Here is a 21886-nt window from a genome sequence, read left to right as displayed (position 1 = left end):
GACTATGAATTGAACCGGACCATCGATAAATATCACGTTTTGTTAAAACTACCATTATTTATCCTAAATATTTATAACTAATGCTATATTTACACGGTGAGCCTAAACCATACACGGGCTTAACCTATGCGATTGCACCCTCATCTGCGCCGTTTTAATTTTAGGCCACGCCTCCATGTGTCAGATCCCAATACCGGACGGAAGTATCCGTTCTTGAAGGTCGAGACAAAAATCTCCTGGCAAAAATCCGCCGGTCAGTGCACGAATCTATGCACACTGACATCTCTCCTGCGTGAGAGAAGAGGATCTAAAAAATCCCAAGTTCCGATATTTGGGAACTTTACCACCTCCCGAATATCGAAACGTTTCAATATTTACATATGTAAATAAATATACACAAACAAGCATCATATTCCCAGGCTACAGAAGATAGATTTGCAAGAGCCTTGAGAACCGAAGGACCACGATCGCGTCAGGTGTGGTAAAAAATCGATCTCGTGTATATTAGGGTGCTTCAAAAAAATTGATTTCTTTTATTTTCGTGAGCCGAAGAGGGCTGTGAAGAGTACATGTGAAAAAAGTGATTTTCCCAAAATTTAAGATTAAAAAACAAATATTTAGCGGTCCCTCAAACGACTTTTCTATGTTTTTCCTTATTTTGAGGAAAATCATCATGGAAAAATTCTTAAAAAAATCATGAAACGTTATGCAAACATAAAATGCATTTTCGTTCTTGAATAAGACAGAGCAGGGCAAAGCGGACTTTCCCTCCCCCCCCCCCCCCCTCCCGAAAATTTAGACCAAGTTTTTCAATTGGAAATCTGCGAAATTTTGTTATTCGACTGAGATCATGCTTCAAAATCTCAAAATTGAAAAAAAAAATCTTTTTTTGAAAATTGAATTTTTTTATGGTGTCCTTTTACCCCGCGTTCTTTTCAGAGTTCCATGGAATTATCGTAAACGAGATAAAATTGTACACATATCACATATGTTGGGAATATCCATATTTTCAACGATAATATAACTATTACACGGCCCTTGAGCTGATAGGTCAATTTATTGATTGAAAAAAAAATCGATTTTCAAAAAAAAAGATTTTTTATTTCAATTTTGAGATTTTGAAGCATGATCTCAGCCGAATAACAAAATTTCAGAGATTTCCAATGAAAAACATGGTCTAAATTTTTTTGGGGGGGGAGTCCGCTTTGCCTGGCTGTTCCTTGCCCTACTCTCTTCTATTCAACAAAGAAAGTGCATTTTATGTTCGCATAACGTTTCATGACTTTTTTAGAATTCTCCCATGATGATTTTCCTCAAAATATAGGAAAAAACAGAAAAGTCGTTTGAGGGACAACTAAATATTTGTTTTTTAATCTCAAATTTTGGGAAAGTCACTTTTTTTACATGTACTAACGGCCTCTTCAGCCCACAAAAAATAAAAAATTCAATTTTTTTAAGCACCCTAGTGTATATAGATAAAAAATCCAAATTTGCAAAAACTCGTGTTCAAAGGCAGGTACAATATGGGAGAATGATTTGTTCGACCTCATACCGTAGACCCAAGCGCCAAACTTTATCGAATGCCTGCTGTATGTCTAAAAATACCACTGCGAACTGTATTTTTTTCTCAAGCGCGTTTACTATCGTAATATATACTCTGTTTACTTGCTCTATCATCGAATAATCAGATCTAAAACTAAATTGATGATCAAGAATGATCTCTCGCTCGTTGAACAATTTTTTTTTGCACGAAAGCAGTAATTTTTCAAACAGTTTGCAAATCATAGGCAATAAGCTTATAGGCCTATGGGAGAGCATTTAGATTTCCCCGGTTTAAATATCATGGTTATTCGACTTTCTATTGGCTGAGTACTTGAGATTCCATTAAGGATTAAGTTAAAAGGATGGATAAGTCGCCGAAATAATTGGGCGATTTCAAGCAGCCTTGAAATCTTAGAAAAATAAATATTTCGAATTTGAATAATTTTCTATCGGTTTCGGACTCTGCGATCCCCGAAAGCATGAGCCACCAAAAATCAGTTAAATCAGCGTAATGAAAACATGTTTTTCATTGTTGTGGCCTAAATTAACACACACAAAATGAGGCAATCATAAAATAATAAGCTCCCTCAACATAAATGCATCGAGAATGAAACAATCGACGTTCCCAAACGAGTAATACAACAGCATTTTGCATCGATGCCCACAAATGTGCTGCTGGTCTATCTACATTCGAGTCAATCACTGCAAAAGGGTAAAATATTCATACGACTTTGAAGTGTGACATGGATATGGGGCATTCCAGGCCAAATCGACCACTTTTGAACCCCGCCCCTTTCGATTTCGCGCAAACTTTTTTATCTTTTTCTATTCCACCAAAGAAATTTTTCAAAAATTTGTCAAATTTTTTTTTCCGACCCAAAAAATATTGTGAATTTTTCAAAAAAATGGCGTTATTTTTGTTCAAAGAGACATAACGCTTAGAAAATTGACTTATTGGGACATTTTTTTTCCAAGTCCTTGTATTTTTCAAAAAAAAATATCAAAAGACCATACAAATCCATCTTCAACGTTTTTTTTTTTTGAGAATTTGGATAAAAAACAACAATGTTGGGATGATTGCCATTTTTATTTATTTTTCTTTTCTCCATAAGAAACTTTGACATTTTCTACAAATTCGCTGAAATTTTCAGTAGGATCTTTTCGGATTCTATTCTTTTTTCCATAACAAGAAGAATTTTTTTTTTTTTAATTCAGCTTATTTCTAATGACACTACTTTGAAAATTTTCTACGATGTACCGAGAACCTAAGAAGTTGAAAAACAATGATAATTATAAAAATTAAGATCGGTAATCTTTGGAAAAATTTCAATTTTAAAAAAAAAACAGAAAAAATTAAAGACAGTCCTTAATATGTTTTGTATTTTAAATTACATTTGAAAACAAAGAAAATGGAATACAATTTATGATTTGGCCAATTTTTTGTCAAATTATAAGCATTTAAAAATTTAGAAGCAGGTTAATCGGTACAAAATTCTTTTCAATTTTTCCCTTTTACACTCAACGCTTTTTTCTTTTATGTACTCATAAATTCCATATTACCCATTTTCATGTTTATAATTATCATTGTTTTCAATTTTCAAAGTGATGTTATTAGAAATAAGCCGAATTGAAAAAAAAATTTTGTAGTGGAAAAAAAGAATAGAACGCGAAAAGATCCCACTTTAGACATTTCAAAGAAATCGTAGAAAATATCAAAGTTTCTTATGGAGAGAAGAAAAAAAAATTAAAAATGGCAATCATCCCAAAATTTTTGTTTTTCATCTAAATTCTCAAAAAAAACGTTGAAGATGGATTTGTACGACATTCTGATATGTTTTTCTGAAAAGTGCATTTGAAGACAAAACTTAAAAAAAAACGCCTCGATAAGTCAACTTCCGAAAGCGTTGTCACTTTGAACAAAAAAAATGCTGCAAATTAAAATTTGCAAATTGCTTCCTCAAGATGGTCAAGATGCACGATGCTCAAAGCTTCCTCTATGAGAAAGCCAAAATGAAAAATATAGCATCTCATGCTTTCTCATAGAGGAAGCTTTGAGCATCGTGCATCTTGACCATCTTAAGGAAGCAATTTGCAAATTTTAATTTGCAGCATTTTTTTTATATACAAGGAAATAATGTATTTTCTCTGCCTTCTTTTACGAATTTTAATGTATCCCTTTGTTTAAATTCATAAAAAAAACTAAATGACGAACCATCAGAAAAAACAGTTTGCAACTTTCAATTTTCATCGTTTTTCTATTTACATTGAAATTGCATAATTCCGACAACTTTGCTGGAAAGTATAGAGGAAGTACAGACTTATAACACAATATCTTACAAAATTTCCAAAAATTGAAGCGGTTAAACGATTTTTTGAAAAACTCATATTTTCGTAAAATTCAAAAAATCATAAAATTTAAACCGCTCAACGGATATTCCCCAAATTCAATACCAACCTTCCTATTATAATAGTCTATTTATTAAAAAAAAAAATTATTAATAAATCTTAAAATTTTCGAAAGTTAGAGCGTCGACACCCTTTCTATGAAAATTTCAAAACGTCGTCAGATTCGTAATTTTTTACAAATTCTGACAAAATTATCAGAGAATGAAGAGCTTGTATAGATTAACATCTGTGCAAAACGGCAGGCCTGTATCTCAAATCATTTCCGAGTAATAAACGTTTGAATTTTGCAGTGCCATAACACACACACGCACGCACGCACACACATTGACATTGAAAACTGGAAAAAAAAATTTTCATCGTCACAAAGCTTCCTCGATGAGGAAGCAACAACGCCATTTTTTTTTAATTCATAATTATTTTTGCGTCGGGAAAAAAATTGAAAGAATCTTGAAAAATTTATTTGGTAGAGTAGAAAAAGATAAAAAAGTTTCTGCTAAATCGAAAGGGATCGGGTTCAATAGTGGTCGATTTGGCATGGAATGTCCCATATATATCGTGTACAATCTTATCGAGCACATATGCATCAATGAGTTATACAGATGCCGAATATTTCAATAAATAAATATTTACGATGAGAGGATACCTCGTTATCTTACAAACGATACTGGTATAGTTATAGCGTATAAAATAATTTCGAGTCATTTTCATACACTTAGTTTAGAGTATCGGCCCAGGGATATATAAACCAATAGCAGTTGGTCGAAGAAATTTACGTTGTGATACCAAAGTGACGCGATAGAATGGAGAAACTTTAATAAAATAAGCTTAGTCACGAAATTTAGAATTTCTGATGAAAGTGACTCGTAGAGACTCTTAATATCGAAATCATAACTGTGACGAATTGGTGGTACTGAATGATGACTTTTGAATGGGCACGTGCAAAAATTCTTGTACCATTTGAATTCTCATCGATGACTTCGTGAACGATCTACTTTATCGGGAAAATAAAGAAAGAAAAACACAGAGGAAACGAAAAGGATATACACAAAATCGTCGCAAGATGCTCGCCTTCATTTTATCTTCGGTCATCATCAGTCTGCTGGCATTAATCATTAACTTGAGACTGCAGAAATCTGCTCATTTGCCTCCCGGTGATTAGTGATAAAATAACTCGTTGACATTTGCATATTTCAATCAGACGTGGCATTGTCGATCGGAAGACTCCAAGGTTTTTCCTAAAATTCGGAATCCTCCGTTTTTTAGGACCATTCCAATGGCCCATCATCGGAAACCTTCGCTTCATTCGAAAACTAAGTCGTCAATATCGTGGACAGCATAGGGCATTCATCGAGCTCTCCCGTCGCTATTCGAGCAATCTTATCTCAATCGCTTTTGGCAGATCAAGTATCATAGTTGTATCTGGTTTTGAAGACATCCAGAAGGTTCTTACTTCGGAAGCGTTTGACGGTAGGCCGTGGAACGAATTCATCAAAGTGAGGAACATGGGCCTCAAAAAAGGTTGGAAAAAAGTTTGTATTTCCCTCTTTGTGTTAAAACAATCAAAAACTCATTCATTGACGACAATGAAAGAATTGCGAGGTTTCTCACACTTTTCTTCGGCCTTCCCCGCCTTCCTATGAGTGCGATACAGTGTAGCGCGCGTTATGAAGAAAAAGCTGTGAACAACACCACTAGGGAAGCATATGATGATAAGAAAAACATTGATTATTAGATTCTTCAAAAAATCACATACCTGTGAAAAAAAAGCAAATTTCCAATCTCTATATGGGCAGATCCATTACTTTTCGACCGCAGTCTGCGCGCTTGGGTCAACGATTTGGCTGCCGATTTTTTCCCAAAAAGTAGGTTATAACACAAGACGATCTCCAAAATTTGAAGTCCATTCATGAAATTTTGACCGTTGTAAAATTTTCTGAAATTCTTAAAAAGTCATTTTTTCAGCCATTTCCATGATTTTTTCGTATGAAGCGGCATTTTTCTTCATGAATCTTCTACTGTTGAGAAAAAAATAGTTTTTCACTCCAAACGCAAAACCGATTGAATTAGCACCCTTTTCTTAACTTACTATGTTTACGAAATTTCCCGCATTTTTTAAACGCGGCCGTAGCCATAATTTTTCACTAAGAAGACTTTAACACGGCTCTAATTTTTCATCCAGGTATATTCTATAACTGCATACACGAATATTTATACATTACCACGTTCCTTTATATACACAGCCCCTCAAAGTTGCTTGATTTTTTAAAAATCGCCGTTTTCAAACAGCTGGGAATTTTTTCTACCTCAACGGACTGGCTTGAAATTTTTAGGGAATGTACCTCATTCTATACCCACAAAACACTGGAAATTTTTAGAATGGGTTTTAGCTGGTTAATGAGCTGTGAATTTTTGAAATGTTCCAGTTTCCCGTATTTTTTTCACGTTTATGGCTTATGGCATTATCAATGACTTTTTTAATTACACTTTTTTTCATGCATAATGAATTTACTCTAATTTTGTATCAAGTTGAAATAACAACATTAAAAATACGTTCGATGTGTGCAATCACGCGCCATGAAATTGAATACTTGTATGCATTTTGCTGACGCGACAAATTATTTCCGCCGAAGAATTAAGGATGTTGAGTTTTTCCACGCAAAAGATGACAAAATTTCACGACAATAAAGAAGCTCGTTTCTGGACCATTAACGTTAGAAATTAAATGCAGTCTTAAGGAAAGTGATATACCTTTGCAACAATTTTTTTTGGCCTTTAAGCTTTTTTATAGTTACAATATAGAGAAGAGTAAGACAAAGCGGAACACCCCACCGAAAATTTAGAACATTTTTTTTTTTCCATTGGAAATCTGCAAAATTTCGTTATTCGGCTAAGAACATGCTTCAAAAACTCAAAATAAAAAAAAAAAAACTTTTTTTTTTGATAATAATTTTTATTTTTATTTTTTCAATCAATAAATTGACCTATCAGCTCGAGATAAGCCATTAAATAGTTTTATCATTGAAAATATGGATAATTCCAACACATGTGATATTTATCTCGTTTATACGTTAACTTCATAGTACTCGTAGAAGATCCCGAAGTTCTTCTACTATGAACCAAACACCCTACGTATTTTTAATGTTTTTATTTCAACTTAATACAACATTAGAGTAAATTCATAACGTGCAATTAAAAAAGGCATTGATAATGCCATAAACGTGAAAAAAAATATGCGAAACTGGAACATTTTAAAAATTTATAGCTCACTAACTAACAACTAACTAACTAACAAGCAACTTTGAGAGGCTGCATGTAACAAGGAACGTGGTAATGTATAAATATTCGTGTATGCAGTTATAGAATATACCTGGATGAAAAATTAGAGCCGTGTTAAAGCCTTCTAAATGAAAAATTATCGCTACGGCCGCGTTTAAAAAATGCGAGAAATTTCGTAAAAATAATAATTTAAGAAAAGGGTGCTAATTCAATCGGTTTTGCGTTTGGAGTGAAAACCTTTTTTTTCTCAAAAGTAGAAGGTTCAAGAAGAAAAATGCCGCTTCATACGAGTCCTCAAACCTCATAGGTTTGAGGATTTTGGGAAAAAATTGGCAGCCAAATCGCTGACCCAAGCGCGCAGGTTGCGGTCGAAAAGTAATGAATCTGCCCATATACTAATGTTTGAGTAAGAAAAAACTCCGAAATGAATATTTCTCGAACATTCTTGATTAGTTTTCGGATACGGTATTCAGTAAAGAAGTAATAAACAAAATAAAGTCTCAAAAAATGAATACTTCAAATTTTAAGATCGGCGACTCAAAAATGGTACTTTAAATACTCACTGTGTTAATTTAGCGATTTAATTCCTCAGGTATTTCGTTGGCGGATGGTCCTGAGTGGAGGACTGTTCGAGCTTGGCTCGTTAAATCACTGCGACAAATTGGATTTGGAGGTGCCGACATGTCGGCCTCGTTGCTTGAAGAACTCCAGAAGATACTCGAAATTACAAAAGATGGGGGAGTTTTTTGCGTGAAATCTCTCATATCAGAGGCTACGATTAATATCATTTGGACGTTGATTGCCGGGAAAAGAATTTCAAACAAGAAGAAGTAATTGTCATGATAATCATTTTTCTAATCACAAGTTCCATTGCAGAAAGAATCGAATTATTTGAATTCAATTGCGCCAACAATGTTACGATAAAAAGAATGAAGTTCACGATTTAAATCAGGATTTTCACCTCTTTCAAAACGAAAAAGATTTGTTGTCTTCCAATGACTCATTACTCAAATTCATCTGGAATCACTACTGCTGCAATTTCCAGAAGATGATCAATTCTAACTCGAGAAAGAGAGAACTTATAAGTTATTTGATTCCTGTATTTTTGACACCGGCCAACTTGCCAATGAGTTACTTTCCAAGCACAACAACAACTCGATCAAATGCAAATTAAATCAGACCCATCTCTAATGGACCAATGAAAACTCTATGATTACTCAGCTCTCCCAAAACTTTGAATCAAGAGACAATCTCTACCATTGATAAATCACTAGGACAAAAATCTCTATCAAAGGTTAAACTCTACCACGTCAATTTCTACCAGATCAAACTTAGCCACGATACAGAATCAAAGGAATTCTGAGAGTTGATTGATTACTCGAGATTTGATCTCGATTGAGTTTGGTTTTTGGTAGATAATTAACTCGAAGGGTTTATCCGTTAATAGAGATTTATCCATTAGAGATTACACTAACGAAAAAAATTAAAGGGTCAAAAAATTTTTCCGAATTTTTAGTGATTTTTCAAAATGTTGTATCTCTGTGAAAAATGGTCGTATGTAGGTCTAAAAAAAAGCATTTTGAAGCTTCAAGTTTCTAATTTGAAGATCCTATAGCAAAAAAAATGCAGAGCTAATGTGAGAAAAAATGTGAGAAAAAAATTTGCAAATTTTTATGCTTTTTTTTCAACTCCACAAGCTTGGAAATTTTTTTTTTCAACTAAGCCATAGTATAGGACCGGATAGCTGGTTTATTCAGCTTCATTTTGCTTTTTTTTAAAACCTCGGTAGGACCATTTTTTGCTGAGGTGTTGAACTTTGAATCAAGAAGGACCCTTTTGTCTTTGATCGACGATATCTCGGCATCCAATTGTCGTACAGGAAATTCAAGGGCAGTTCTGAAAACTGGAATAAATGTCCTACAAGGTTCCGCTACGATCTCGAAGAAAAATTTTTTTTCCATCCTTGCCGTGCATTTGAAAAAACAGAAAAAAAGCGTAATTTATGGTTTTTCAGAAAGTCAACAGCCAAATTTCAAATAATCATGAAATGACTAATGTTGAGTATGCCTTTTACAGCTGAATATACCCCCAAAAACCCTGTGAAGTTACATTCCGATCTAATGAATCGTTTCCTCGTTGCGACCGGTCAAATATTAAAAAAAAATTACGGGTCACGTTAAGCACATGACGTGCTTAACGTAAAAAAAAATTCTCAAGTTTTTTCCACATTCTTTCCATAAATAAGGTTGAAATTTACAAAAAAAAAATCCGAATTTTTTTTATTAAAAATTCCGAATTTTTTTTATTAAAAATTCATTTTTTTTTAAGGCTTCCAATATTTAAGGCTTCCAACTATTCAAAATTTTCCACTGAGATGCAACATTTTGAAAAATCACTAAAAATTCTGAAAAATTTTTTGACCCTTTAATTTTTTCGTTAGTGTATTCATTGGTGAAGGTTGTTTCTGGTGCAGAGAACTTTGGGAGAGTTGACCAATGATAGAGTTGATTGGTCGGCTGAGATTTCGTTGGGATGGATCTGGTGGAGACGTGCCTAAAGGAGTTAGTTTTCAAGGGAATAATTGCAGTGTTTTTCCAAATTGAAAGTTTCAATACACTGAACAATGGCAATGGTTTCCATTCGGCAGCGAAAAAACGTGTTTGTTTGATTCCTAAGAGTTTGACGTCATAATTTTACAGTAAATTTTCTCATAACGATGTTCCAATGACACTTGGCCAAAATGAACTTGTTTGTCAATATTTCTAGAGGAATATTGAAAACAAAACTCCTCGTCAGGCTTTCCTTCGTAATAAAATATAACGAATTCAAAATCTAATTGAGTTAACGCAGACTTCAGCATTTTCTCGAATTGATGAAACGACGATCCGAAGCGTTCGACATGGCTGGAGGATTATTATCGATGTTCCCTTGGGTCCGTTACGTAGCCCCCGAAGCTTCCGGCTACAATCTCCTCATGACCTTAAACAACGAGTTAAAGAGCTTTCTAATGGTAAATTTTGGTCGAGTAGTTGCTTAGTATTTCAGTTACAAAATAATCCTGAATTTCCAGACCCTCGATTTAGACGACGCTGAAGTTTCCAACGTTGGAGTCCAACGAAATGAACGAAAAAAACGTTTGCAATTCACCAATTGTTTATTTCACGAATCGTTGGTGCAGCTTGAAAAACTACGAATCGCAAATTTGGCAGGGAACAAAATAGGAGAATTACTGGAATTATTGGAGAGTTTTTTTCGATCATTTGGTTGAACTCCAACGTTGGAAACTTCAGCGTCATCGATTTAGCATAATTTTTCAATATTTTTGACAGCAAGAAATTGAAGAACACAAGAAAAATTATACGCCCGGAAAAGCCGATGGTGATTTGATAGATTTGTTTTTGAAAGAAATCTATGAGAGAAAAGCCGACTCTTCAATATTCAATGGTACAATATAAAAAAAGAAATAACAAGTGAAAAACGTGGTTGAATAAATACTGATTCGTTGTTAAAATCTCCAGAGGATCAATTGTTCATAATCCTATTGGATTTACTGATCGCTGGTTTGATGACAACGTCGGCGACCCTCGAATTCGTGTTTCTTCGTATGACAGTTAATCAGGAAGTTCAGCGTCGATTGCACGAAGAACTCGATCGTGTGATCGGACGAGAACGCCTTCCGGAACTCAAGGATCGACCGAAGTACATTTTTTTTCCACGGAAAATTTTTTTTCTCAGACGCTGAAAATAAATGATGAGTTAATGTCTGTTTTTAAGTTTGCCGTATGCCGCAGCCGTACTCACGGAATCTCAACGAACGCGGACGGTCCTACCAATCATTGGCCCGAGACGCGCGATGTGCAGGACGCATCTCGGAGGTTACAACATACCGAAGGATTCTTGTCTCCTTCTCAACATCTTCAGTATTTTCATGAACCCGAATTATTATCCGGAGCCGGACTCCTTCAAACCGGAAAGATTCTTGAAAGATGGGGCATTCGTTCACGATGAAAAACTCGTATTCTTCGGCGGAGGTAGCATGCGAATTAAAATTTGCAAATTGCTTCCTCAAGATGGTCAAGATGCACGATGCACGAAAGCTTACTATGAGGTGTTATATTTTTCATTTTGGCTTCCTCATAGAGGAAGCTTTGAGCATCGTGCATCTTGACCATCTTGAGGAAGCAATTTGCAAATTTTAATTTGCAGCATTTTTTTTATATACAAGGAAATAATGTATTTTCTCTGCCTTCTTTTACGAACTTTAATGTATCCCTTTGTTTAAATTCATAAAAAAAAACTAAATGACGAACCATCAGAAAAAACAGTTTGCAACTTTCAATTTTCATCGTTTTTCTATTTACATTGAAATTAAATAATTCCGACAACTTTGCTGGAAAGTATAGAGGAAGTACAGACTTATAACACAATATCTTACAAAATTTCCAAAAATTGAAGCGGTTAAACGATTTTTTGAAAAACTCATATTATCGTGAAATTCAAAAAATCATAAAATTCAAACCGCTCAACCGATATTTCCCAAATTCAATACCAACCTTCCTATTATGATAATCTATTTATAAAAAAAAACGTTATCAATAAATCTTAAAATTTTCGAAAGTTAGAGCGTCGAGACCCTTTTTTTAAAAATTTCAAAACGTCGTAGGATTCGTAATTTTTTACAAATTCTGACAAAATTATCAGAGTATGAAGAGCTTGTATAGATTAACATCTGTGCAAAACGGTAGCTCTGTATCTCAAACCGTTTCCGAGTTATAAGCGTTTTAATTTTGCAGTGCCATAACACACGCACACACACGCACGCACGCACGCACGCACACATCCGGACATTTTTTCTAGATATGACTTTTCGATGTTTTGGAACATTTTAAGCACATTGACATTGAAAGTTGGAAAAAAAAATTTTCATCGTCACAAAGCTTCCTCGATGAGGAAGCAAAAGTGTCTTGATTTTCATAATCGTCCCAACAGTTAACAGTTTTTGTTTCTTCATTATTCCATGAAATTAAATTCATCGAGACACTCGAACGACATAAACGTTCGAATTATTTTCTCATTCTAATGCGAAATCATATGAGATATTGAAAAAAAAAATGATGAACTGCTTGTTCCAGGCCACAGAAGGTGCCCTGGTGAGGCCGAGACGAAAGCAACTCTTTTCTTGTTCTTCGTCGGTATCATGCACCGCTTTCAATTGTTACCGAAACCGGGAGAGGGCCTTCCGGACACTGAGCCATCGCAGGGACTCATGATGTCACCGAAACCGTACGAAAGTCTGTTCGTTCCTCGTCACCGAATCGATAATTCTGCCTAAAATCTCAACCCCTGTTCATTCGCAATTGTGATATACCAAAGCGGATGAAAAATTTAATTGGATTGAATCGAGCAATTTTCCAGATTGCCTTTGACCAACAAATATTATCTTGTTTTTATTTGTTTCCGGAAGAACTTGGATAGAATAAATAATGGTATTTTTTTCCGATTCTAAAGCGCGGGACCGTTGCCAAATCTTGAGTATACTGATACGATTCTTTATTTTGACACTTCTCATTAATGCCCATCTTGTGTCGATATAGTTCTGCTGATGCAGAATGAAAACATTTGCTCGAAGAAAAAGGTCGATAATAGAAAAAAATTCTGGAAATTGAGATTTGCAAATTGCTCCCTCAAGATAGTCAAGATGCACGATGCTCAAAGCTTACTCTATGAGGTGCTATATTTTTTTATTTTGGCTCCCTCATAGAGGAAGCTTTAAGCATTGTTCTAAAAGCTTGAGAAAGTAATTTGTTACTCTTCATTTTTTTTTAAATAAAATTTTTACTTATTTATCGACTTTTAACTTTTCCAAATTAATTTCCAAAAATTAAAGCGGATTTTTCGAAAAACTCAAATTTTCGTAAAATTCAAAAAATCATAAAATTTAAACCGCTCAACCGATATTTCCCAAACTCAGTACCACCCTTCCTGTCATGATGATCTATTTATAAAAAAAAATGAATAATCTATGTATAAAAAAAATTTTTTTAAATGAATAAACCTTTTAAAATTTCCGCAAGTTAAAGCGTCGACACCCTTTTTTTTTAAATTTTCGTATTTCTTTTCGAATTCTGACAAAATTATCAGAAAATGTGGAGCTCGCTCAGATTAACATCTATGCAAAACGGTAGCCCTGTATCTCAAATCGTTTTCGAGTTATAAGCGTTTGAATTTTGCAGTGCCATAACACACACGCACACACGCACGTAAAAAAAAAAAATTTCATCGTCACAAAGCAAAAAGACCATGAAAATATTCCGTTTCCAAGGACAATTTTTTTTAGAAGCCTCATATATCCCCTTTAAAAGCGTGTTTAAAATATCAAAATCGGTTGCTTAGAAAAAAAGTTATGAATTTTTTTCCAAAAAATCGCATTTTCGTCGATTTTCATGCATTTTCAGAGAAAAATTGATTTTTCGTCAACTCGGATACTTTCATCGAACTCTTAATTCCATCCTCCTCGGTATGAAAAAACGAAATGATTCATGTACTCATAAACCTCATTACCGCCCTTAGAACAATTTTCTAAACAAGAAACGTGTGGGGTGTATAAATCGACCCCAGTTTGTCGGATGAAGGTCAATATAAAAAAGGTTTGTCGGTCTAGGGTTACGTACCTCTGCTTCAGCTTCATTATAATCACAAAAAGAACACTTGATAAAATAGTCGACCTGCTACGCGCTCTTTATTATATAAACTTTTTTTTTCACTGGTTACTCATGAATTATTCACTTGCGAGTGTTGAGAAAGAATTGATATTTTTTCCTGTTTACACTCGCCGGAATGTTCGCACGACGATCGAACAGTCGTAAAGGTCACCTTGCTCGAGAAAAACCCAAAATGGTGACGTTAGAGTTACACACGGTTAGAGAATTTTCCGTAAGAATAACAGGTTAATAGAAAACCTGGCGAGTATTTGTTTTACGTGCCGTGGAACAAATAGCATGAAGAGGATTGAACAGTTCACTAAGGACCATGGAAATTTTGAAACTTTGTAATATTCAACTCGGATTGAAAAATGTTTCAACAGGTAATCGAGTCTCATTTGCCTAGAATTTATTTACTTCTTTGAATCTAAAAAATATTTCTTTCGGACTGTCAATTAGCATTTCAACATCGGTATTAGTCGCTTCAATAACAAACAAGAGCTTTGAATCTCAAGCTGGAACTCTCTCCAACATGACAGCGTCTCATAAAAATACATGTTTTTTGATCATTGAAGATTTCAGGAAGTCACAGAGGCCGGACGAAGTCTTCAGGATTTCGAATAGGAAATCTCAAGTTTCATGAACACGAGAATTAATTAATCAGATATAATAAATGCTGCACCGTGCGGAACTCGTGACCTGAACGACCACCGAAAAGGGAGTTCACCACAAATTATTATGAAAAGTTAACTCCTGAGCTAACTCGAGAAACAATTTTTTAAATTTCTGTTTCGAAAAAACGTAGAACCATAAGCGACGATAAAAACGCGATACGATACCAACTGTACGATTCTCAAAAGATTTATAAAAAGGAGGACGATAAACGCTTCGTAGAATGCACCTGCAGTATCGACTAGTTTTAGTAGGAACTGCAGGCTTGGCTGAGTTTCGTGTATACGTGTGTTGAACTTTCATTTTTAACCGTCACGATAAAGCGCTCCTACCACGGGCTTCTCAAAAACCACATCTTCAGACTTCGGATATCTCCCTGCCACCAGCCACTACTTGCTCTGAGCTCTGAGATCATCAGAGCTTGTATCTATATGCTTTTTTGACATTTAACCTCAAAACATAGTCCGTCTGTAGGTTTTGGAGTTCGAATGAAAAAAAAGTAGTAAAGATTAGCGTCTGATAAGTATCAAAATATGCGCGTCTGCATGTAGTTCGATAAAACGTTTGTGCGTTTTCGTTGAGTGCGTTTGTTCATTTGAAAAACCAAGTGTCTTTCGGGAAAGTAAACAAAGCTGGCATCGGAAAAGGAAAAATGTTGTCTGCCAGAGATATTGGAAAAACCGATTACATCAGTTTAAATATTAACGATGGCGGCACTTTTACTCGTGGCAGTTCCAAAAGCTTGTGGAGGGTACGTGTTGAATGAAAAAGTTTTTCCATTTTGACAAAACTGAGAATGATGACTGGACCTGAAGAGTCGGAATCATCAAGATCTTGTTTCTCGGCAGAACTACAATAAATAAAATTAATTGCGTATCTTACAAAATTAATAAGTCTGCTCTGCTAGTTCCGTTACGAGTTTGCCAATGTTTTTTAATTTTCTTTTCTTACCCACTTTCAAAACGCTTAGCAATGGAATCAACTCTCAAGATTCCAAAGAAACGTCTGTTACTTCGTTTTCATGACAATTCTCCTTGTGATGTTTTACCTCTTACCGGGACACACGAGAAATACGATTATCGAAAATGAGGTAGAATACGAAAATCTCAAAGATGTAACGATTACACAAAAAATTGAAAAAGTACTGGAAGAAATAGTGGTTGAGAATGGAGACCAGGGTATTGGCGCTGCTGCTGGTGGGGAAGTGATTGAAGAGCCTGAATTTCAACCAGAAATAAATCAGGTTGATGACAATCAAATCGGTGAACCGCCTCAACCTAAACCAAAACCACACAAATTTCCTGGTGAGCCAACTTGCTGAAATTTGATTTGAGAAAAAAAGAAAAAAACAAAAGTTGCTAACTGAGCATTCTCCCGCATTAATGATTTTTCTTTGTACAAAGTGTTGAATAACTTTAAGTAATTTGTGATATTTATTCTACAGGACCACAAAATTCCAGGCAAGAGGCTGTGATAAAAGCATTTAAGCATTCGTGGGAAGGATACAAAAAATATGCATGGGGTCATGACAATGTTAAGCCCATATCCAAGAGTTTCCATGAATGGTTTGGGCTTGGATTAACTATAGTAGATTCGCTCGACACCATGTATATCATGGGATTGAACAAAGGTACAGATTACCAGAAAACAATATACATCCAATGCAGAATGACGTTAAAGTTTGAAACATTGGAGTCCAACAAAATGAACAAAAAAAATCTGTGACTATTCAATTTTTTATTTCACAAATCACTGATGTAGGTTGAAAAACTACGAATTGCAAATTAGCGAAGAGAAAAAATAGGAGAACTACAAATTTCTTTTTTTGTTTATTTAGTTAGACTCCAACGTTATAAATTTCAACGTCATAACACAGAAGACTTAATTTACCATGAAATCTTTGAGAATTGAAAAAAAAACATTGATACTTTGATAATCACAGAAATAATGTTTGCACCGTGTAATCAAAGTAACCTCGCTGCTTATCATTTGATTATAATTTTTGTATCATTGCAGAATTCAAAGAAGCTCGAACATGGGTCGAGGAAACTTTAGTATTTAGTAACAATAGGGATGTTAATTTATTCGAAGTTACCATTAGAGTACTCGGAGGCCTTTTGGCTGCTTATCATCTTTCGGGAGACAAAATGTTTCTCAATAAAGCTGTAAGTCGATTTGCGAAATCTTCAAATACATACTATAAAAAAAAAGAAGATAAAATATAGTTTTTTGTTTTGTAAAAAAGTTCTTTGACGTTTATGTCATGAAAAAATATTAACATTGAATTTCAGCTACTAACGATACTCGAACAGTAACAATACGTACCAAGTTGAAAAGCATTTATTTTGTATATAGTTTTTTCAGTAAACAAAACTTGTGTTGAATCAAAAACACAATTTTTCATAATCTCGATTGATTCCAGTTGGATTTGGGAGATCGTTCTTTGCCAGCGTTCTCAACAAGGTCAGGAGTTCCATTTTCAGATGTAAATTTGGGGACAAAAAGTGCCCATAGTCCAAAGTGGGGTCCGGACAGTAGCACGAGTGAAGTAACGTCGTTGCAATTGGAATTCAGGGATTTGAGTCGAAGCACAGGTCGACCGAGGTTTGAGGCAAGTCTCAAATTTAAGAATATTAATCAGTCGGCTGGCCGACCCCGAAGTAAATTGTGAAAGTTAAAATTTTCCGACAGAGTTTTATCGATTTTGAAAACACGTTATTAGTTGACGCAAGATAATGCCAAAAATGTACAGAAAGAACTTTGTTGTAATCAGTCAAACCGTGTCAGAAATTTTTCCTGAATCTGCAACTGCCTTTCTTTCGATCACGGTTGGAAAATACAGACCGATCAGTATTTTAAAAACAAATAAAATGAAAACATTCAAAATTCTGGAAAAGAATGAGTGACGAAAGAAGTATTTTTTCATGGAATAAAACCTGTCGAATCTTCTGATGTAGGCTGCAGCTGCTAAAGTCTCGGAGCATGTGCACAATCTTGAAAAATACGATGGTCTCGTTCCAATATTCATAAATCCAAATACCGGACAGTTCAGAGAATACTCGACGATCACTCTCGGTGCACGAGGTGACAGTTACTACGAATATTTGCTCAAACAGTGGCTCCAAACGGGCAAGACAATTGACTAGTAAGAATTTTTAAAAAATCTTTTTTTAGGCGTTGTTTTTTCGATGCATTTTCATAAAGTTTTTGCTTGTTTTTCTTTCTATTATCAGCTTGCGAGACGATTACGCGATGGCCATTTCCGGTACGCAAAAACATCTCGTGAAACGAACTGCTAAGAATAATTATTTATTCATTGCTGAACTCATCGGTGCTACGAAAGACATGAAAATGAAAATGGTTCGTTATTCCGCCTCTGAATTTCATATCTTTCCCATAAATGCCCTACGTCAACAAGGCCCACCTAATAAATTTTGAAATGTAACAAAGAGTCATTCAACAATAAATCAACGATTCCTGTGTAATTGAAAACTGATGTTCGATTTTTTACAACAGGATCACTTAACTTGCTATTTGAGTGGAACTCTCGCCCTCGGCGCCCATCACGGACTCGGATCTGAACACATGGACTTTGCCAAAGAACTTTTACGCACTTGTTACCAAACCTATGCGATTCATCCAACATTCCTCGCTCCGGAAATCACGTACTTCAATGTGGTCGAGGTAAACAAAAGATCGTGCAAGAAAATTGCACACCAGAACAGTTGAAAAAAAGAACCATATGGAAATGATAACGACCAAAAGTTCGGATCTTGGCAATTATTGTCGACGCAAGCAGAAATTAAAGTGAAACAAAAATCAAAATGAAAACTCGTGTGTAGTGCAGAATTATTATGTCATCTTCATAAAAAATGTTTTTCGCTCAACAATAATGATAAAAATTTCTGTTACGAGGTCGAAAATAATTCTCATTCTTGAGTTAAGCAGTCTATAATTACATCTAATCGTTGCATAGGGAAACCATTTTATGATAAGATATTTTTATTATATTTTCATCAATCATTAATTGTGCACGTTTTTACATAAAGAAACCTGAGGAAGAGGCGGAGAATCAAATGGACATGTACGTCCAATCGAACGACGCGCATAATCTCCTGCGACCGGAATTTATCGAAAGTCTTTTTTACATGTGGTACTTGACAGGAAACAAAACTTATCAGGATTGGGGCTGGCAAATATTTCAGGCAAGTTGGATGTGTTTTTATTTTTATTTTTTTTATTAAATTCAAATTTTGGATAATATTTAAGTTTAACATTTCTAATGGAAAATAACTTAGAAAAGGCACATTTTTGTCGACGGGGATTATATTATCAAACACATTTATTTGGAATTTGATATTTTTTTCGTTTCTGAAGATAATATTTGACAGAAATTATGAATAAAAATGGCTCCTTGAGCGTTTTTATCGTTATTAAGACGCAGTTTTTATCTATTCAAAGCGTTGCGTTATTTCGTTATCTCACCTGATGAAATCGATTTCACTCATCGCTCGGATCGTCGATTTGGTTATGATATTTATTCGATCACTTCACAGGGTTTTGAAAACTACACCAAAGTGGAAAACGGATACACGAGCATTGGAAATGTGCGAAGCACCCAGAACACGAGGCCGCGAGATATGACGGAGAGTTTTTGGTACGCAGAGACTCTCAAGTATTTGTATCTCTTGTTTGACGATACGAAGCAGTTGATAGATTTGGACAGATGGATATTCAACTCGGAGGGTCATCCATTGCCGATATACGAGTCATAAAATATAGTTGTGAATATGAGGACGATGACAGTCGACGATCGAAATTGATGGAGGTGAAGGAAGGAAAGAAAAAAAAGAGTGAGGGAAAATACGTGGGTCGTTTTCGTCGATCGTCATAACCGATCTCGGGACAGTACTTACAATAGCATTTTTTACGTTTCTTCTTTTTTTCCTCTAAATCTCTTCAACGTACAACGTACAACGACAAAATACGAAGAGAAATTTCAGCGATAGTATAACTGATAATCGATCATTGTACGAAGACGATTCGTGAGTCTTGTAGTAATAATTTGAACGAAAAACCATAGGAGACGGGAGTCTAGTCGTTATTGTTTAATGTAACGAGAAATAACACTATTTTTGTCCGCCAAAGTTGCAAACGCGACGCAGTTTCCTGCTATTTTTACTTTCTCTGTTCACCAATCTACTCTCTATGCGAAAATGTGCGATTGCATTACCGGGAATTCAATTGCACCAGAGTTTGTCACGAATGAGAATGAGGAGACGAAAGACAAATGTTTATGAAGGGGGAACCTGCTTAGGAGAGCGAGCTCACGAGCTTTTCGACGTAAATCCAATTTTCCTAATTTTTATACTGGTCAAAGTGACGAACAAATAACCGATCGGTCGTTAATAAGTATTTTTCTTTGTTAAATCTCGAAACTCCATTTGACCGCACGATAATTATCGATCATATAGCAATAATGTTGAATAATAAACACAACGCGAGAAGATAAAGAGAAATGAGTGTTAATTACAGCCAGTCAATTTGGCTCGAGCGATAATATTGAAAATGAGAATTAACTCCGGGGCCTCGTTAGCTTGTAATTATCGAATTGTGATTGATCAATGAGTAGATACAATTGAATATATATATCGAATTCGTAACGTTTCGTGGATCATTATCACGATCGTTAGAGGTTCGTAGATTAGCTTGATTATTTTGTAAATAATAAACACTCTAAAACTAATGGAGTTACTAATTTTTCGAAATCCGTCTCTCGTGCGATATCGAAAAATAAACACAAAATTGTAACATAAAAATTTCATTTGAAACATTTGACGAAACTTGGGCATTCAAATAATCTTCCCACGTTATTCCAAATGTTGTTACATCAATTTTACATTTTTTCATTCTGTCTCAATCGGTTTTTTACGTAATAGTAACTCTTAAAAGTGAAACTAGCGCTGCATTTTAGGAAAATTTGCAACTGGAACGACGAACAACGTGTAATCAGTTTGTTATTGACGTTCCAATGAGCAAGGTTTCTTACAACCGATAATACGAGAGGAAACTTGAGTTTGGACTCGAAATTCATGTTGAAAATTCCGTCGATCATTCTTAATCAGGCCCAAGTTATCAATTATTGAAGTAAAAGAATATGAATCTTTTTATCGAGTCCACTGTTGTGGATAGAGCAAAATTCCTAAGCGCCGATCTTGTAGAGCATAAAATCCTGCATACCCAGGCTCAAATTTAAGGTAACTCCTGTACTGCATGCTAGTCAAATGAGTGCTAAATTTTCAAAACGCTTTTAGACCAAGTTTAACGTATCGATTAAATGTATTGTTAGTGGATTTGCATTACAGCATATCTTATTGAGATGTAAAAATATTAAAAACGCTAGTTTTGCAAAACCATCAACTGATAAATGCAAATTTCCACGCTGACACATTTTCACTGGTATTTTTCAAACAATTATCTGCGTTTTTTCATCGATTTTATTGCAACAAGTCTCATTTTGTTCGTCAACCGGTCGTCTATGAATCCACCGTGTAGTTGTTTTTTTAACTTTATCGTTTCACTGTTGCAGCTAATTGTTCATTAAGTGAAAAAACTTTTTCACTCATAATTTCTGAAGGAATGAGTTTAAAGGAAAATCTACTTGGTGAATTCGTAGAGGATCGGTTGAGGAACGAAATGAGACTTGGTGCAATAAAATCGGTTAAAAAATACAGATGATTCTTTGAAAAATACCAGTGAAAATGTGTCATCATGGAAATTTGCATCCATCAGTTGATAGTTTTGCAAAACTATCATTTTAAATATTTTTTCACGTTAATAAAATATGCTTGAATACGTATCTACTAACAATAAGTTTAATCGGTACGTTGAACTTGGTCTAAAAGCGTTTTGAAAATTTAGCATTCATTTGATTAGCATGCAGTACAGGAGTTCCTTAAGGTTCTTTCTAGAGACTTTTTGCACATAAATTTGAAGCGCTCCAAGATCGATCCCATGAAATTTTGCTCGATCTCCAACTGTTTTGGCATTAAGTCGTATAGCAAAACGAATAGCTTTCAGAATTCATTCAGCCTTGTGAATAGTATTTCTGGACGTCTCGACTCGAATTCCGCTCCATTTCAAGTCTGATTTAACGCCACTGACTGTGGGCCACTTTGAGACAAAAACAATAATTTTATGCGTTTCGCGAAATATTCGGCGAGAACGACGAAATTCGTCGTTTATTAAAAACTCAATTACAATAAAAAGTAATCTCAATTGTGTGAGAA

The 21886-nt window shown here is 34.9% G+C and overlaps 2 protein-coding genes across 2 annotated transcripts; both read left to right on the top strand.

The window, feature by feature from the left end:
• Positions 1 to 4693: 4693 nt before the first annotated feature.
• LOC122416991 (probable cytochrome P450 305a1) lies at positions 4694 to 12938 on the top strand. The gene is made up of 8 exons (XM_043430179.1): positions 4694 to 5099; positions 5212 to 5466; positions 7817 to 8054; positions 10075 to 10234; positions 10554 to 10668; positions 10743 to 10923; positions 10999 to 11255; positions 12357 to 12938. Exons 1-8 carry the CDS (start codon positions 5009 to 5011, stop codon positions 12554 to 12556), a joined length of 1497 nt encoding a protein of 498 aa, XP_043286114.1. The 5' UTR covers positions 4694 to 5008; the 3' UTR covers positions 12557 to 12938.
• A 2031-nt stretch (positions 12939 to 14969) lies between these two features.
• On the top strand, positions 14970 to 20343 carry alpha-Man-Ib (alpha-Mannosidase class I b). The gene is made up of 10 exons (XM_043430529.1): positions 14970 to 15348; positions 15568 to 15901; positions 16042 to 16227; positions 16614 to 16762; positions 17020 to 17208; positions 17555 to 17742; positions 17831 to 17957; positions 18114 to 18281; positions 18647 to 18802; positions 19154 to 20343. The coding sequence occupies exons 1-10, from the start codon at positions 15250 to 15252 to the stop codon at positions 19370 to 19372; spliced, it is 1815 nt and encodes a 604-aa protein (XP_043286464.1). The 5' UTR covers positions 14970 to 15249; the 3' UTR covers positions 19373 to 20343.
• Positions 20344 to 21886: the final 1543 nt, after the last annotated feature.

Source organism: Venturia canescens, chromosome 10, assembly GCF_019457755.1.
Source record: "Venturia canescens isolate UGA chromosome 10, ASM1945775v1, whole genome shotgun sequence".
In the NCBI taxonomy this organism is placed as follows: Eukaryota; Metazoa; Arthropoda; class Insecta; order Hymenoptera; family Ichneumonidae; genus Venturia; species Venturia canescens.
Note: the sequence above shows the minus strand (reverse complement) of the source record. Positions and strands in the feature narration are given on the sequence as shown.

What these genes read in the sequence shown, in the direction of transcription:
- alpha-Man-Ib (XM_043430529.1), top strand. Translation starts at nt 15,250, where the DNA reads ATGTTGTCTGCCAGAGATATTGGAAAAACCGATTACATCAGTTTAAAT. An exon ending in AAAACCACACAAATTTCCTG is followed by an intron (nt 15,902 to 16,041) that starts GTGAGCCAACTT and finishes TTTATTCTACAG; the next exon opens with GACCACAAAATTCCAGGCAA. An exon ending in CGTACTTCAATGTGGTCGAG is followed by an intron (nt 18,282 to 18,646) that starts GTAAACAAAAGA and finishes TTTTACATAAAG; the next exon opens with AAACCTGAGGAAGAGGCGGA.
- LOC122416991 (XM_043430179.1), top strand. Translation starts at nt 5,009, where the DNA reads ATGCTCGCCTTCATTTTATCTTCGGTCATCATCAGTCTGCTGGCATTA. An exon ending in AGTTAAAGAGCTTTCTAATG is followed by an intron (nt 10,235 to 10,553) that starts GTAAATTTTGGT and finishes TATTTTTGACAG; the next exon opens with CAAGAAATTGAAGAACACAA. An exon ending in GAACTCAAGGATCGACCGAA is followed by an intron (nt 10,924 to 10,998) that starts GTACATTTTTTT and finishes TCTGTTTTTAAG; the next exon opens with TTTGCCGTATGCCGCAGCCG.